Raw genomic sequence first — 18,119 nt, 5'->3', positions numbered from 1 at the left:
CTGAATGATTGGAAAATAGTCATAATTTGATTTGAGCGTTTGATGGTCTGTACAATTTTTGATATCAACTGTAACGTGTAAGAGAACGCTTTAAAAGGAGCAGTGTTGTTTTAGGACATCCAGCCCCGTGCGCATATTAAAGCTTATGCTGACAACATATAGTTATTAGCGTATAATTTCGCGCGCACACGAACATAAAAGTCACCTACATGATGTTGCGCATGCCAGTTTTCTGTACTCACTTGGTGGACCACACGAGTCTAACTTCTCCACTCTCATCCGCGAGCGCACCGCCCAGTCCGCACCAGCACAGCCAATGAGAGAGAGCGAGTGATGTGACTGGACTTTCCGTAACTCGCTTTTTTTTTTTTTTTTTTGGCGGGGGGGGGGAGAGAGATAAGACAGCGAGGTGTGTTTGAGTGGATTCTCATCTCTCGGCGCGTTTGTTTTGTTTTAGTTTTGTTATTAAAGCAGCGCAAGGGTGTCTCCTCCCGTGCGCGCCACTGGGACACGGCTGCAGCCTCCACATACGCACCACTCCTCCTTCTCTGTCGATACTACACCAACACGCCGGTGCATTCATCCATCCATCCTCTGACGCGCGCCGCGCCGCTTCTCCTCACTGACTCCACCGGCTTATCACAGTTTGTCCGCCGAGAAAACCGTTACCGTCCGTAGCACGCACCGACTCAAGAATGGTCATGGTGAGTAGGCAACTGACACATCATCACCGCTGCATTTATTCCCATTTTCTTCCTTTGCTGTGCCTTTATTCTGCACCGAGCTCCACTTCATATGCAGCCCGTGCGTTCATTCATACATCCCATCATTTATAAAAGGTGAACCGTATAATGGCTACGTCTGTCCTGTATGGAAACTATAGACTGACCTGTGCACATGTTCCCTCTTGTTTTTACTTTTAAACATGAGCACATTCAAATTATAATCCACAGGCGTTTTGATTGCATATTCAAATATTTGGACAAAAAAAACAAACTATGAACAAAAATAGTCTCCAATTATGGCAAATGTGTGTGTGTGTGTGTAAAAGTGATTGTGTTTAAGAAATAGACTCATGGAGTAAAAAAGTCTATATATACAGTCATGTAAATGTACAGGGGATTTAACGTGAACCCAGTAATAGCTAATTTATATACAGCGCAGCTCCGGCATCCTATTACCATAAAGCGCCTGCGGCTGCAATCACTCTCCAAGAGCTGCTCTGCCCCTGCGCTGCTCTGCCCGACTCACTCAAGCACAGAGCTCAGCAGCGATTGATTGCTTTGCTGGGATTCAGAAAGTCTTTTCTCTGCCAAACCAGGCTGAGGCTGGCGTGTGCAGACTAGGGCTCAGAGCCAACCAGCGCTGCTGACAAGCAAGCCACCAAGCCAATCACAGACCCTAAGGCAGGTGGTGGTGGGGGAGTAGGCGGGCTCTGACCTTCCAGCTGAGCAGGCGACTGGGTGGATGTGAGGAGGGAGGGGGGGAGTCAGGCAGGGAGGGGAGGCATTGCTGCAGCCCGGCACTCTCATCTAGGCTCACCACTCTCCTCTCAGCATCTGTGGAAGAAGGCGATGCTTGCTCCTCACGCCTCTAGTGCTCGCTACTAAGACTCCCAGCCACTGGAGGAGACGCAGAGTGAGGAGGAGAGTGACAATTAAAGGAGACACTGTCAGAGGAGACTCACACAGGACTTAGAGTTAGATATAGTAGGGTATTGTCATTGCTGAGGCGTTTCTGTAGCTGTTGTGTGAGGAGAGAGAGCGAGAGACGGCCGACATCTCCCAATGGAGTGGAATGGGTTTAAGATGGTAAGAATAAAGCCTGACACTATACTATACTATACTATACTACACATTGTGTCACTTCGGGCAGCCTGTAGGATAGAACAGATTGTAGGTGTGTGTGCTATCACCTCGAGTCAGTATGTGTTTCCAGAATTTCCTGGCACAGCCAAGAATGCAGTGTGAATGCTGTAAGAACTATTTGCTGTGTAGAATGTTAAGTTTGTTCCTACAGAGAACAAATAAAGCTGGGGGATGGAGGGAGAAGGGTGGCAGGACAGAGCCCGATATCATGCTCATAGGAGAGGTGCAGAGGCAGGAGTAGAGGTAAGAAAAGATGGGGGTGGAGCAGAGGAAGGAAGGCAAGGGTTAAGTTAGGGAAACAGCACCCATTTTATGTTCAAGCTTAGTCTGGAGGTATCCCCCTCCTCCTTTTTCCTGCATTTGCACCATTGTGAAATATTTACCTGTGTGTGACACAGCAGCAGAAGTCGTATGCACAAAACTGATGATGGCGTAAGGTGGTAGGGAACCTTTTGTCACTTTTTCCGGATTTGATATTCATGTATGCAAAGAAGTCCATGTTAATTGTGTGAGTAGACGTGTTATCTGTCATGCTGCTTGTGCACCCAGTGGGCGTGTGTGTGTTGTCCATGTGTTGTGCCAGGAAGATGGAGTAGGAGTGTTTGGGTTGTGCGCATGCCCACAATACAAAATATTATAATAGTGTATTACATTCTCTAAGTTTAATGCCGTTTGCTACCTAAAGTGTGTGTGTGTATGTCTGTGGATTTAATAAGGTCGTATGTATGTACAGTATGGGCATAAAATAAATCCCTGTCAGTTAAATGCTCTGCTTTACTCAGCTTCCTGACTCTCACTTTAAACTTCACATCCATTCATCACGACCATGTGACATGAGGAAGAGGGTGACTAATATCAGAAAGTAGCAGCCTTTTTTCTTTTTGTACCCCATCATTTACTCTCAGACAGTTTTATTTCATTGCTGAAACTGCGTCACCATTGTGAGTCAATAATACCATTATCCTGCATTCTCACAGCATCCATCTGTTTTTAAAATGGTTCTCTTACTGGCCATAAACTGGACTGACTCACTTTTCTATTTGCATGAAGAACGGTGGAGGCACTATCCATTTGTCAGCACGTGACTGTTCGATTGTTTGTTCACTGGCTTCTTTCCACTGGACGCAATCAAAATGCTAATTGAAAATAAAGGCAACTCCCCTGTTTTTTTGACGCGGCTAGTGTCTTGCTGGACAGTCAGGACGAGGGGCTCAGTGTGACAACCTAGCAGCAACACAAGACTGACAGTGTGAGAGGATGCATGGCTGCTCATGAATGCAGAGAAGGAGTCTATGTTGTTTATAATGTATATACCAGTATGGCTCGTGAAGTAAAAGGTTTGACAATGGAAAGGAACAGTGAGCGAGGGAGTGAAACAGTAGTGGAGGAATCAGATATGAGTGTGTACCATGAAAGCTCCGGCTGGGAACCAGTGGGGAACCAGGACTAGACACAGGCCATCATTTTATACACACACACACACGCACGCACGCACGCACGCACGCACACTGGCTCTATTACCCTCCGGCAGAACACCATGAGCTCCAAGGTTACACATAAAAGGATAGGGTGTGTGTGGAATTTATTAGCTACAGTGCACTAGCCGAATGTGCTTTCTGATTAAATGTAAGTGAAGATCAGAGAAATGTAAGATTGAGAGAGGTGCTTATGTGTGTAGTACTGAGGTGATTATAGGTCATGATTGATAGACCTGCTATAGAAATGATAAATGATGAGCTAACGAAAAAAAAACAAAAAACAAAGTTGAAATAACTGGACAATGAAGGACCAATTCAATTATACGATAGCCTGTGCTGGCTGTGCTGCTGTGTTTTGTACGCCTGTGTTACAGTATTAACTCTGTGTGTTTGTATCAGTGTGTGTATCCGAGGAGAGACTGATGTGTGTCCAGATGCAGAGTGACATGATTAACTGGAGCCTGATTAAGCACCAAGAAAATGAAGAGTGAGGAAAAAGAGGAAGAATTGTTTTCCAGCAGAGGGACAGTTGTCTCTTAATCTTTTTTTCGATAAGCCCATGCTCGAACATTAACTCTATTATGATTTACTGTCTATGGGTGTGCCGCATTGGTGTAGAAACAGGCCTTTAACACCCATGGTGTGTTTAAAACTATCCTTTCTACTATAGCGATATTAAAGCAACTGCAACAAAGAGCATATGTGATTTTTAGTGTGTTATGGACATTTTTTTGCTAAAATATGCAGCTGACTCACACTTATGCAATCAACTCTGCCATGGTTACAGTGTATAATGTTTAATCAAACTGTTTTAGAGAGGTCATAATTTAAATTTTGAAGGATGTAGTTTGTGGTGATATCAAACTGCCATGTATTTTACAGAGGATTTTGTTTTATTTAGCTTACACCTGTATTGATGTACTGTAAAATGGCTGAAGAAAATGATATTCATTTTGAACATTACATCTCTCAAACCTTTATGCAATTCCTGTCAAAATAATCGCAATTAGATATTTATTCAAAATCGTTCAGCCCTACCACACAAAAAAATTTAAAATCGCACTTTCCAAAATAGTTTCAACACAAAACAATATTACTATAGTGATCTATTGCAGTAATGCTGTATTTATGCTACATTTGTTGTAGCTTGGTTCACCTAATGAAGTGCCTAATGAGTATATGTCACAAAAATATGATAATATCCCGTTTCCTCATAGTTTGCTTTGAAAAAAAATCAATAACAAATAACTTACCTTCAGGCATCCGAGGCCCACTGAGATAAACCGACCGTGGTTAAAACTGCTTTTACAGTTAAGCTGATCTTCCAGGGCCAGCGATGAAAATGGCAGATAGTTTGAATAGTTTCCAGCTGTTTTGTAAGAATCAGAAAAGCATACATTTAGTCTAATATTGATTTCTATAAAGTGCACTTTGTAGAAGGACAAGCGGTAAACAACAGCAGTAGAGGGCCTTTAGCAGTTTTATGTCTTGTGCTGTGATAGCTATTAAAGTTTTGTTGTTTGTTACAAGGAGAGGTTATACAGTTATATGCAGTTCATTGCATCCACAGTAATCAAATGGAGTGTGCTTTTATTGTCATAGTATAGTCCATGCAGTTGTAAATGTGCATGTTTCTGTGTGTGATGCATCGAACAACTAATCACTTCACCTCTCCAGCTTGTAGTAAGTGACCAAAATATCACCGGCCGTGACACATAGACACTTAGTTATAGTAAGATGTTGCATTATCTATGAGGTTCCGCAATCACACAATCACTTTCACACCCACTATTACAGTTGGATTATATTTGCTTGGTAGAATAGAAGAAAAACCATATTGCATGACATCATGAATCAATTAAGTTATGAATACAACACTGTGGATATTTAAAAATAAAGCTGCTAAGAAGTAAAATTTGATTAAGTGTGTAGAGACTAGTGAAGAGGAGAATTTTAAACAAGAGGTTTTGCTACAGCTATCTTACATATGTGTATATATATATATATATATATATATACATATATATGTGTGTGTGTGTGTGTGCATAAAAATACAGTATATACATATTTAAATTCTCTTTAAATGTCTTTTACGCTTCCCTTTAAACAAATGCTGGATGGAAACAGTTAATGAGCCAAAAGCCTGTTTGAATAAGACATTGGTGAAACAATCTCTGTCCCAATTAGCATGCTTTGGTTTTTAAATATTCCTTTTGAGTGAAGCCTAAACACACATGAAGACGTACAAAATGGTCACGTTGAAAATTTAATAGGCTTCCACAGCAATTTTCTTCATTTATTTAGTGATTTTTTTTTAAAAGCTAGAAATCTGAGAGGCATGGCAAGGCATTCTGCTGTGAGGGGAGCCGCATTCACAAATACTAGACCTAATTCCTTTGGCTGCAGCCCAAACTGCTACAGACAGACACATAATCAGCTGGGGAGTGTTAGCGCCTCAGCCCGCTAGCAAACACAGGGCCGAGCCCTTGTTGTGCATCGCTGCTTTTCATAATAAATATCCTGATGGAAAATACAGTGGGAGGAAAGAGGTATTCATGTGTATATCGCTCTTTGTTCACTCAAAGATACAGAAGGAGAGGAGAGCACTGGCTTTTTTAGCTACTTTAGGGCTCCGTCTTTCTCTCTCCCTCCCTCCCGCCCTCCCTCCCTTCCGCTCATCCTCCACTGTTCCCTGTGTGTTTTGGTATTCATACAGATGTTTGGATATGAGTGGCAGTTTCTCCTGAGACTGTGCACAAGTGGCTGACTCGTCTCATCTGCATTTTGCATCCCAGGAAAAAAGAGAACAGAAAGCAGCGCAAAGCATCAGTAGGCACACGGGCTGTGTGTATGTGTGTGCACGACAGAGAGAGAGAGAGAGAGAGTGTGTGTGTGTGTGTGTGTGTACATGAGTGCGTTGCCTGTTGTTTGTTTTTGGCAGCTTAACTGGCCCAGCGCTGTTACTGTGTGATGTTTAAAGGACGTTTCAAGGTCATACTTTCGACAGACCTCGCCGCCTCTGACATATTAAACATTTATATATTTCTGTATCCAGATGAATTATAGATTGAACATCCAACAAAATGGCAGCATTGTTCTTGGTAATAGACACTAGGGCCGACACGTACAGCCTCCCTCACGACATCCTTTTTTAGTCCACCTCAGCTCATCAATAGCAACAATAACAGAAACCAAAAAGGGCAGAAGACACGGGTTAAATTCCACAGTGGCAGGAGAGGGTGTACAGAAAGTCCAAAGGTCAGTTAAGATATGAACAACTGCACCTACAGATCCATACAAAAAGCCATCTCTACATGAATTGTTGTGGGGTTTGCAGACAAAGAGGAAAATGATGCATATCTTTGGTTTTCATTTCATGAAGACCAGGCATTGACAACCATCTAAACTCAGCAGCAGTTAAACAGCCACAGGCTGAGATAACAATTCTAATAATGAAGGTGTTTGTCCAAACTGGTATGTAGTCAACGTATATTCCCATTTCCTGGATCGGAAAGCGTTTCTCCCTGCACAGTATTTAACTACATGGAAATGGAAGGACCGTTATATCCTGTGCACATAAAGCCTGATTAATGTCAGCAGCAGAGGAGGAAAGAATAGTGGAGAAAAATGGAAACAGTGGAGGGATAGATGTGTCTCACATCTGCAGCTCTACAGCACATGCCGTCACGGATCGATGCAGGATTTCATACGGCAACCAGGAGCCGCTTTCTATATGTTGCCTCAGTGGCACATGCGACAGTATATGAGCAGACGTAGCCTCCTGTGGGCACTCGCAATTGCTCTGCACTGTATGGCGGCGGGGTGGGGGCTGGTTGGTGCTTAATCTGCTCATTTGAATGCACACCACACTTAATGTTTTAGCTGCTGTGCCACAGGCCTCGTCTGCTGGCTGTGCTGGTATACATTCAAGCTTTTGTGTCTCACCCTCCCCTGTTTCTGCTGCAGTGGCTGCCATTTCTGATTGTACCACTCTAAACACAGAGTTAACGGTGAGATTAGATTTTCACAGAAGATTGGCTCACTGTAAATATTCCCAGTCAAACCCCAAATCGATCTTATGATGACTAGCACAGAGCAGGTCTATGACATTTGGGGAAAGTAACTAAAATAGTTATTACAAAAAAAAACGATAAAGACAACACAAAGATATCTGGTTTATGTGATGATCAGTGGCTTACACCGGGATCCAAAAAGGATACTTGATGATATAATGATATATTTCATCATGTTGCCTAACATAAGAAGTGAAAAGATTTCCTCGAGAATAGAGGCTCTGTCAGAGATGGAGCCCGCCCCTCTACATCGACAGTCCATGTATTTCCAAGTTAATTATTGCCTCCATCACTGTTTAGTCATTAAGACGGATGACGGACGGCTGTCCTTTTCCCTTTCAGCTATTTGATTATATGAGCTCTGGTTCAGAGCTGAATCAATAACCAGATTAGCTCGGCACACACATGCAGACACGCTAACATACACTCAGACACGCCCTCACACACAGTACCCATTACCCACGGCTGTGGAATGAATTCTTGAGTAAAACAGTTGGTTTGAGTCCATGTGATTTAGATCTGTGCCCTTGCTGCAAGGCAGACTCACACACACACACACACACACACACACACACACACACACAGAGAAAGAGGCAGGATGTGTGTACGATGCAGCTGATGGGGGGAAACAGTGATTAGATTAGGAAGAGCCCTGCCTCTGCTTAACAGTCCAGCCAGTGTACCTCTCTCTCTCTTCCTCTCTTCCTCTCGCTCTCACACTCTCTTTCTCTCGTTCTCATTCTCGTGTAAGTGCTGTGCTGTAGGTTTTGTTCTTATCGGGCACCTCCAGGCTGTTTATAGCTTTTTAAATACCCACTCAACAAAGCCAATATTACCACTTCCAGCCTCAAACCAGTTTCAATCAGAACTCATAGTGTGAATTATACTGAAAATTGAATTCAGACAGAGGAGTTTACAAATGTTTTGTTCTGCTGCTCTCCCTTTTTTGGGGAAAATTTGCCGTAGCCATTTAACTTTCTTCTTCAAGGCCTTTTAATACATACTCAGCAGTCGTAACTGTCAGCGTGTGGAGCGTACAAACAGTTAGAGCTGGACAATATAGGCAAAAACAGAATTATGATATATTTAAAAACAGTTGATATTGATGATTATTGTGATAAATGTCAGATGATTGATTGATTTTTTTTTGCCATCATGTGACAGTGGAAGAGTTTTAAACTTCAGCAAACTCTTGTTTTTCCACATATTTCACAAATGTGTTGCAAATTGTGATTTGAAAATAATTCATTGTTCAGCCCAAATGATATTGCAATATCTATTTTTATTGAATTAATGCCCAGCCCTGTATACAATATATAACTGTTTAACGCTGGATGCATTTGCTCATATCTGACATGATATGAAACCTGCAGGTGGAAACAGTCGTGAGTAGCTGAGTTGAGTGAATCCGTGTGCTTTGTTTACGTACATACACTGGTGTATCGCTTAAGACAGAGGCCAGCCTCACAGAGATGGCCGGTTGCCTGCGCAGGTGCATGGCCGCATTCACCTGCCAGCTACTTGTGGAGGTGGTGTCCTCACTCACGACACATGGTGCTGAGTCAGATGAATCAGCTCGTCTGTTTTCCTTACCTTACTGTCTGTTTCTACATCCTCCATCCAACTAAAAGCTACTTCAGCATGGAAATGAATGCTGCACAGGAGCACAAGCTATTCCCCTGCAATGCAATTATATATCTAACTATATAGTGCTGTTTTTTTTTTTTGTCATCGCAGTGCTTTAGACTTCAGACTTTTATTTATTTATTCAGAGAACAGTCACAGTGAGTAAATGTAACCGGGTTACATCTTAACATTGTTGTGGCAACCACATTTATGTTATAAAGAAAAAAGGCAGACATCAAGAGAGAGAAAGGGGCCCTATTGGGAAGAACTGAATTGCAGGTGTGATGAAAGCTGACAGTTTTCTTACTATCTTTCCTCCTTTACTCTAATTCTCAATTTCCCCACAGAAATATGGTTAATACATTCTAAATACACCCTAAGCCTAATACATCATCTCGGCTGAAACTTTTAACCACATTGATGGCATTTAATTAAGGATGTGATCCCATATCAGGGATGAGACAATGATTTGGCCTCTTTAATCCAACATAATGTCCAAGTTAAGCCTCAACAATGTTCACTCCCATACATCACACCCAGTGACAAGCAGACGGACATTGATGCACAGCAACATCTTTCTGATTCGACTGTGCTGGAAGCAGACGTGCTGGCTGCAGCTGCGAGAGCGGGAACAAAGGCTGGCATGCTGTCGATGGGGATTTTATTTGGTTCAAGGGAACATTGCAGTTGGAATGTTGTGGCTACACTGATTTGCAGCTAAAGCCGTGATAGAAAAATAGGGGGCCACGGGCATCAAGTGAGGGACTGCTCCTGGCACAGTAATGAAACTCAGGGAACTTTGATGAGGACCTGAGAGGCCAGGCCAGGCCAGGGCTGGGGCTGAGGGACTGGGACTCAGGCTGACCGGCAAGGCCAGGCCTTCAATTCCAAGGCCCGGTCCCAGTGCTGTTGGCTTCATCCAAATAGCTAGGCAGGTGTCCAGCTGATCTCACACCCCCACAAGGGAGGAACTGCAGAGCATCAGTCACCAGAGCTGCACAAATTGAAGTGTCATCTCCAAATTTTCTGCATGCGTTGGTGCAGAGTTGGGATTCAGCCAGTGGACAAATGGCTCCTGTTCCGCCTACAGTTTGGCTGAGCAAAAGGGAGGCGCAGAGTGTGTGTGTCTGTGTGTGTGTGTGTGTGTGAGTGAAACAGCTAGAGAGAAAAAATGTGGTGATATGCGTGTGGCACTGCAGGTCCGCAGTGTTAGTTTTGAATGTTAAAGTAAGACAGTATGAAGAAGTTTAAGAGAAATGTGATTTTTTTTTTAGTAAAAATCAACAAAAAAAACAAATTTTCAATAAAGTAGAGGAAGTCACATTACATCACTTTTTAACATGTAAATGCAAAATATCTAGAAAAGTGTGAAAGTGTTTAATACATCAGATAAAAATAAAATCTGTAATTGGTCGTATCCTCTCATCTCCTGAACTCTGACCTTTCACAAATGTATGCCGCTAACCCAAGGGCTGCGAGGATGCCCCGGGGAAGTGCTGTCTCAATTTCACTGACGAATGAAACATCACAAAAGTGTAAGGGGGGGGGCGGGGGTCAAGCCAAAGTTAAATGAAAAATTGCTTACATACACATCTTGTGCTGTCTGGAACATTTATTATTCTGAGTCACACAGAAAGTAAAGAGGTGGAGGAGGATAGAAGAAGAAAGGAATCCATTTAGTAAAGTAGATGCAGATCGATGAGACTGGAGGCAGGCAGGCCAGAGTGCAATGGATGAGGGCTGTGTGTGTATGCATGTGTACGTGTTTGCGTGCATGAGGCGTCCCAGATTACTTTCCATGATTGATCCGGCTCAGCATCCGTCTGACCTGCAGGACGTTTCGAAGCTCGGAGGATGCTGGTGGAGGTGGAGAGACGGCAAGAGACAGGTGGCCAGGAATAAAGAGAGAGGGGAGAGAAAAATAAAAAATCAATAGCTCAGAGAGCTTTACTGGAATCTTGAACGGGCCAAGAAGCTGAGATAGTAAAGTCATATTAAGCGTTTCAGTCAGTTTGATAGAAACTCAAATTCTGTGTCATTTTAGGGGACAGGGAGCGAGTGTTTCTGTGAGTTTCATAGGTGCTTTGTGGCAACAATAATGCCAGTGTGAGTTTGGATGGAGCATAAAAAGTTATTACAATAAATATCAGTCAATATGAATCATAATCACGATTTCTGCTCCTAATAGTTAAGGAATCCAGCTATTTGTGGTTTTAAACTTAATGTCAAAGCAATTATACGTTATATTTCAGTATTTTGCACTATGTATAGATAGAGTATCATGTCAATATGTTAATATGTTTTTTTTTTTGTCTTAAAACATAATATAGCTCTTAGAGAGTGCCCTGCCCTACGTTTGTATGAAGCCATTCATTTGAATTTGCATCTCTTTTGTTTTTTTGTTTTTTTTGGTTTTTAAAATTTGAACGAGTAATAAAAATAAGTCACATAAAATGTGTCAGGAAATCAAAAATATCTGCTGCCAGAGGTTGAGACAGTCAGATGGTTGCATGCTGTCTCCATTTTGTAGCTGCCAGGCGGTGTGTCTATCAGTGGCAAGCCTCCTGCAGCATACTGTCTACTCCGCAGTCTCCTCAACCTCCATCTATCCTGGACAAGTCAGGATAAATTGATTGTCTAAGCTCTGTAAGAGAATGGGGGGGGGGGAAGAAGCCTGCACCAGGACAGCAGTATAAAGTGCTGGGTTTATGATGTAAAAGCAGTGGAGGAGTGAGGAAGGTGAAAAGGACAAGAAAGGAAGACAAAAACTCAATTGAGCTCACACCATATATGTGACACACAGGGCTGGGAGGAGAGAGCGATGATCTGTGCGCACACTATAGAAGAACGCATCGTAAAATGAAATCATATACAATAATTCTATAAGAAAGCTGTCTGTGCCTTTGGTATTTTTCGACTATTAGAGGAAAACAAACACATACTCCTCTTCCTTGCTGTAGGCAGTTAAGACTCATCCTATTTGACTGCAGCACCCAGACACTACTGGCCACTTGCCCAAGGAGACAGGAAGCACTTTTGTGGCATCAAATATTAATGGCGTTATAGAGTGTATTGATTATATAATAAGTTTTCCCAGCATCTGAGCACCAACTGAAATGTATTCCCTGAATAATTGAAACTGTATCCATGAGAGGGTTTTTTTTTCATCTCAGTGGTTAGTGAATGTAATTGCATTGCACTCTTATTCCAGTGTTATTTGAGATTTTATCAGAAGATGCATGTGTGTGTGTGTTCATGTGATGAACACGAGGGCAGCATGAATATAGAAGAAAGATGAAATTGTGTGTGTGCGTGTGAGAAAGAGAGAGAGTTTTAACAAATGGTTGAGCCCTAAATATTGAGCACTGAGGAGTTTTTAAAATGGGATGCAGCGACTTAAATCTGCGTCAAAGAAACGCAATATTCCTTTTGCCTGCATTATGCTCCCTTGCACTATATATATATATTAGCTGTTGAAATGGAAACTCATATACATCTGCTTGCTGCTTCTTACATTCATATCACCACATATGAACACCACGTGTAAAATGATGGCTTTTCAGAATCTCTTGATGATTCACCTCTGCCTAACGTTTCCTTTTTTCAGGGCAGCTTTCCATCTTTACATTTAATGGCAAAACATTTGAAATGAAATAGCGGTGACTGTGATTTGATTGACAATATAAGTTCTTTCTTAAGTCATCTTCAGTGCAGTATTGATTAAGACAAAATCATAATGGAGCATTACCGCATGGAATCTATAGGATTGAAGTTGCATAGTGCAACCAAATGAATACATCTACAGAGTCTGCTGCAATTAAATTGCAGCCTTTGTGATTCTTAGACTTAGTCAGACTTTCGTTGCACATGGCTCAGCAGTACAGTAGCAGCAGTAGGCAATATTGAGGTTATACCCTTATACAATGAATATATATATATATATATATATATACATATATATATACACATACATATACAAAGAAAAGAACATTTTAATATGTTTTGGTAATTGTGTTTTGGTAATTTTGATGTAAAAACAATGAATTGTTCCGCCCTACACCTCACTGACTTTGGCACACTTGCATGAAGTTGACTACCTTGAAATACCTTGAAAATGCTTGTATGTTCTGTAGTAGAATCTGAATGTGATAATGAATTGTATATTTTACACGACCTACAGTAAAATATACAGACTAAAACAAAGGTGGCTCTTTTTATTTTTCTGTGTGGTCATTTCAAAAATATTCACCAGAAGCTATATGTGCAAGAACACACAATATCCTTTGTCCTCCAAATCCCTTTTCCCCTGACCTCTCTGCCCCGCCTCATCTTCCTTTTTTTCCCCTTTCAAGCTGACAGTTCACTCTCATTTAGCCCTCCATTATGCATTCCTGTCTAAGTTTACAAGGCACATTGACAACAGAACGTGTATTGAATCCCCCCCCCCACCACCACCACCACCACCTCCTCTGTCTCTGTCTCTCTCTTACTTTGAAGTATTGAAAGTGTCTTCCCCATTACTCAGCCCTTGCCTTTTCTTCCTCCTCCCATCTGATCCCTCACTCCGGCTCCTCATCTCTCTGAAGGAGTAAATGAAGGCAGAGGTCATCCCTCTTCTCTTCCCCCTCTCCTGCTAAATTGGCTGCTTGTAGCATCCGTAGATAGCTGCAGGCATTTAAGCCCCCTGCTCTGGAGAGCTAGTGAACAGACTTCCTGCTCATTTGTGGCATTTCTGTCTCTTCAACCACAGGCTTGTTTACAAGGGGAAACCCTCATTACTCTGCCAAGGTCATTGCAGTCACCACACCAATCTGCTGCTTTCCCCACACACACACACACGCACTTTTATTCAGTTCAAAGTGAAGGTAGTCAGGTGTTAAAACAGGTGTTAAAACAGAAATATTCCCAACATTTGAAGTCATACAATTCCATCTTTTCACGTTTCAACATTTCAAAAACACATAAAAAGCCACTTGTTTTTGTTTTAGTTTGCTTAGTGGGATAACTGCAAAGGTGCTTGTGTGTTTTCCTAGTGAGTTACCATTTCCCTTCATTCCCCAAATCCCACTGCAACCTTAACCTTGCAACGTGAGTGTATGATGCTGACGGTGGGATGTACGTCCCTCCCTCCCTGTGCTCTGTTCCATAGGGGTCGACAGAGACACAGTGGCGTCAGGCAGAGCTCCCACAGCTCCAGGGCTGGGCAGAGAAGGGATTGCTGACACAGCCAAAGATGGTAAGGAGACTACTGCTGTCAAATGGATGGCCCTGCCATTTTACACACCCATGAAGTGATATGATCTGATATTGCACTGTGTTCACATTACCAAGAGGCGGTGGTGATGCTGCTGACGGAGGCCGCAGCATCACAAAGGGCAGGAGGAAAGAATGGGGTTGAAAGAGTGAAAACCAACACTTAGCTGCTGACATGTTCAACCTCTATAAAATAAATAAGGTTGCACTTTTCTGTCTAGTATTTTCTAAATCTATATAATCTACTGTATATAAATCAATCATACTATTTGGTAGTCATGTAAACATGCTCAGCTGAAGCCGTGTGCATTTGTAATGGATCCTCATCCGCACTCCTTGCAGACTTCACTCAGGTTGCTCTCTGCTTCTAACTTCTTTGTCTCACGCACACAAAAAAGTTGTATATTAATAGGTTCCTTCCATGCATAGTGTAGCTTGCACATTTGTTTGAATTTAGCCAATCACATGCCAGTTTTCAAAGCTGCAGTAGGAAGCATGGCTAGAAAAAAACAGATTATTGCTTAATTTCATCTGCAAGTTGATTTTATTAGCGATGTTTTGGGAGGAGCACTGGAAAAAGGCACTTGTTTCATATGCACCATATAAGCCCAGGCAATCCCACCATCTCTTAAACGCTCTGCCAATACTGACATGTCTGTAATTTCATTTAATTTCCAAATCTCCTTTAGACTATAAGGTTTGAGGCTTCTTTGCAGGGTAGGCAGTTGTTGATATTGTTGGATAAGCAATCTGCAGAGCTGTTCTTGGAGCCCAGACGAGATGCTTAAGTTTTACATCTCTCTCTCTCTCTCTCCCTGTCTTCAGATCAGTGGAATTACATAATGCTAAAAGGTTATTATGGAATTATTGATCAATTGCACACACACAAATTTAAATAAAAACAGAATCCTGGCTACTGAACCTAATAAAATGACCTCTGGGTACATTTCACCTTGAAACAGAAATTCCAATGATCATGCTCTCACAGATGTATGTGATATCAATTGCTTTCTGTCTGCACGTATTATTCAGAGGGCCAGTGTTTTTGTCCTAATCACGGAGTATAAGAATAAAGAGCGTTAGAGAGTGCATTTTGAAACAGAGAGCCTGAGAAGCCTGCGTGTTGTACCCAGTCAGCAGGGCATGCAATAAGTCCACGGTGCTGGGCTCCACAGTGGCAGAGCAGGGACAGCGAGAGTGTTCACAACCAACATGAATCGGACTGCTGAGCCACACAAGTGCTGGTGGGCAGGGACAAGGAGAGGAATATAATTGGCCACTGGGACTCCGCAGGTCCCTGTTAATTAGAAGCAGCCATTTTGGTATGAAAACTCCTCAGAAACATCCCATGGAGTTGAAAGACTCACTGACAGAATGGAGCCTAGCAGGGAATGTAAACAGATTTAATAAGGCCTCTTTCCAATCATTTCAGTTGTGGGTACAGACCAGTTTCTCCTTCCACTACACTCACTCTGTCTCTCTCTGCCCCTCTGTCTTTCACAGTTTGTCTCTGTATCTCTGCTGTGGTAGAGTGGCGAGTGATTACGAAAAGATATCGTCAAAAGAACAATTTGCTCTCATCTTGAGAGCTTTTACACTGTTTGCTGCTGTGGGTTTGGTCTATTGTTGAGGGAGAGAGAGAGAGAGACAGAGAGAGAGAGAGAGAGAGAGAGAGAGACAGACAGAGAGAGAGAGAGAGAATATGCTCTTCCATTCCATACACCCACCACAGAGTGTGTGTGTGTGTGCCTGCAGAGTAAACATTTCATTGCCGCCTCTTAAACATATAGATGAAAGAACGTAATAACAGAGTTAATAGTCCTATACAGAAGTCGATTACTAGCAGGTAAACCTAGTAATATAAGTCGTCACCCTACAATGTCACATTTACGCTGCATCATAAATATCATGGAGATAGTGTTTCTGTTCTGAATACATTTAGTATTCAATACTAACTGAATAACAGCTAAAGACAATAGGGAGAATAACCCTGATATTGATTTAAATATTGGTGGAGAAGTATGTTGTAAATGACATGTTTTGGTTTTTTTTGAAAACTACTTTTGGACAAACTGGGAGATTTTGAGATATATAATTAGACCACAGGTCCATTCTTTTGATAATCCAGAAATAGAGTGAATCATGACTCGTGCCATTTCTCCTTTGCTAAAACCAGCACTGCTTCCAAGTGCAGCCTGTCTGCGTGTACTTTGGAAGAGTTAAAAATAGATCCAGAGCTGAATGGTTGAGCAGCGGAAAGGGAGAGAGCGGAGTGATGACTTAAAAAAAGAAAAAAAGAAAAAAAAAAGATTGATACAGATGAAAGAAATTTTGCATCTTAAATTGGATTTCAGCAAGTTAGGTCATTACAGTTGAGCAACATCACTGGCAGTGTTTAAATGGGCAGGGACGTGGATGTTCTGTTTTTGCAGTTCATCAGCAATTTAGGAAGCATTAGAAACATAAATGGTACAAACAACAACAATATATAGATATTAGACAGGGATCATGGGATATAATATCAGTACAAGGTGAAACTGCAGTTACTAAAAGGATAAATTGAAAAATTGAATAATACATCAGCAGTCACTTTATGGTCCTCTGCTTGGCCAAGCATCAGAATAGAATGATACAGTCTATGCTTTTAGAACAGTACCGCCATCTTCTTTCTTCTTTATTTTGTCTTACTACCATTTAGTCCTTGGTTTTATTCTTGTCATATTTTACCATTGTCTCCCCTCACACACAAAAGCCATTGATTTGATAAGAAAAACAATTTATATGTAGATGTATGAATAATTTCACTTCACACGTTCCTTTTGTCGGAGTGAAATGTTCACTCTGAATAAGCGTTTGTTTTAAATAAGTATCAATGTGCTGTGGTAGAGAAGCAAAGTGCAACCAAAATGTCTCTCCTCCTCCTGAGGAGAGACATTTTGACTCTCACTCCTTCTCACCTTCTCCTTGCTGTTTTCTCACACTTGCACCAAAGCTCACAGTTCTTTCGTGAACACTTTGATCCTGAGATGCTCTGTGGAGCCAGATATGAAAAACACAAACTTCTGTCTGTCAAAGCAGCAGCAGCAGCAGCAGCAGCAGCAGCAGCAGCAGCAGCAGCAGCAGCAGCAGCAGCAGCAGCAGCAGCAGCAGCAGCAGCAGCAGCAGCAGCAGCAGCACTGAGATTACGAACTGAACAGCTCCCCCTGACGCTGTCCCCTCCCACAAACCTCAGTACCCGTCACAGAGCAATGCACTGACGGTTCTCATGAATATTTTGTCATTTTATCTTCCGTGTATCATATTAGTCATGTTTATTTCTGCATTCAGAGATGTGTCACGAAGTGTGTACAGTTTTATTCACTCTATGTTGTGTCTGTTATGCCACATACTGTTAAGCAATGTTTTAATGTTAAGATTAAAGGCTGATAATGCATGACATTGTGATATAAGATGTAATCAATCACACTGATTATTGCTATAACGCAGCTTTCCTGATTTGACTGAGACTAATATAGAGTCATATCAGCCTAAACTACTCCGTAACAAAATGTTCTGAGTAATCAGACGTCAGAGAACAGGGATGTGGAAACTTTGCATTATTTTTCTCTGCTGTTATAACATTTGAATCCCTCTATCTATGAATGGCAAAAGTGTTTTATAAAGTAGTACCAACACATGTGCTACATCTGCATGAGCAAAGCTTATTTAAAACATTTTAAATGTGTTTCTGCAATATCTGGATAAAAGGCTTTTAAAACTAATTTTCATTCACACTGTTTATCTGCCTCACTGCAACAAAGTCATGCTTTTAGAAAAGTAAT

The 18,119-nt window shown here is 41.8% G+C and overlaps 1 protein-coding gene across 2 annotated transcripts in view; it reads left to right on the top strand.

The window, feature by feature from the left end:
* The window catches only part of elavl4 (ELAV like neuron-specific RNA binding protein 4), a 72,481-nt gene that overhangs the window by 13,961 nt on the left and 40,401 nt on the right, over positions 1 to 18,119 (top strand). For both annotated transcript variants that reach the window (XM_058637986.1, XM_058637985.1), the window contains exon 3: positions 14,195 to 14,281. In XM_058637986.1, coding sequence (XP_058493969.1) covers positions 14,195 to 14,281 — 87 coding nt within the window. The remainder of the gene's footprint in view (positions 1 to 14,194; positions 14,282 to 18,119) is intronic.

The sequence above is a fragment of the Solea solea genome, chromosome 9 (genome assembly GCF_958295425.1).
Source record: "Solea solea chromosome 9, fSolSol10.1, whole genome shotgun sequence".
Classification (NCBI taxonomy): Eukaryota; Metazoa; Chordata; class Actinopteri; order Pleuronectiformes; family Soleidae; genus Solea; species Solea solea.
This window is presented reverse-complemented; position numbering and strand designations above follow the sequence as displayed.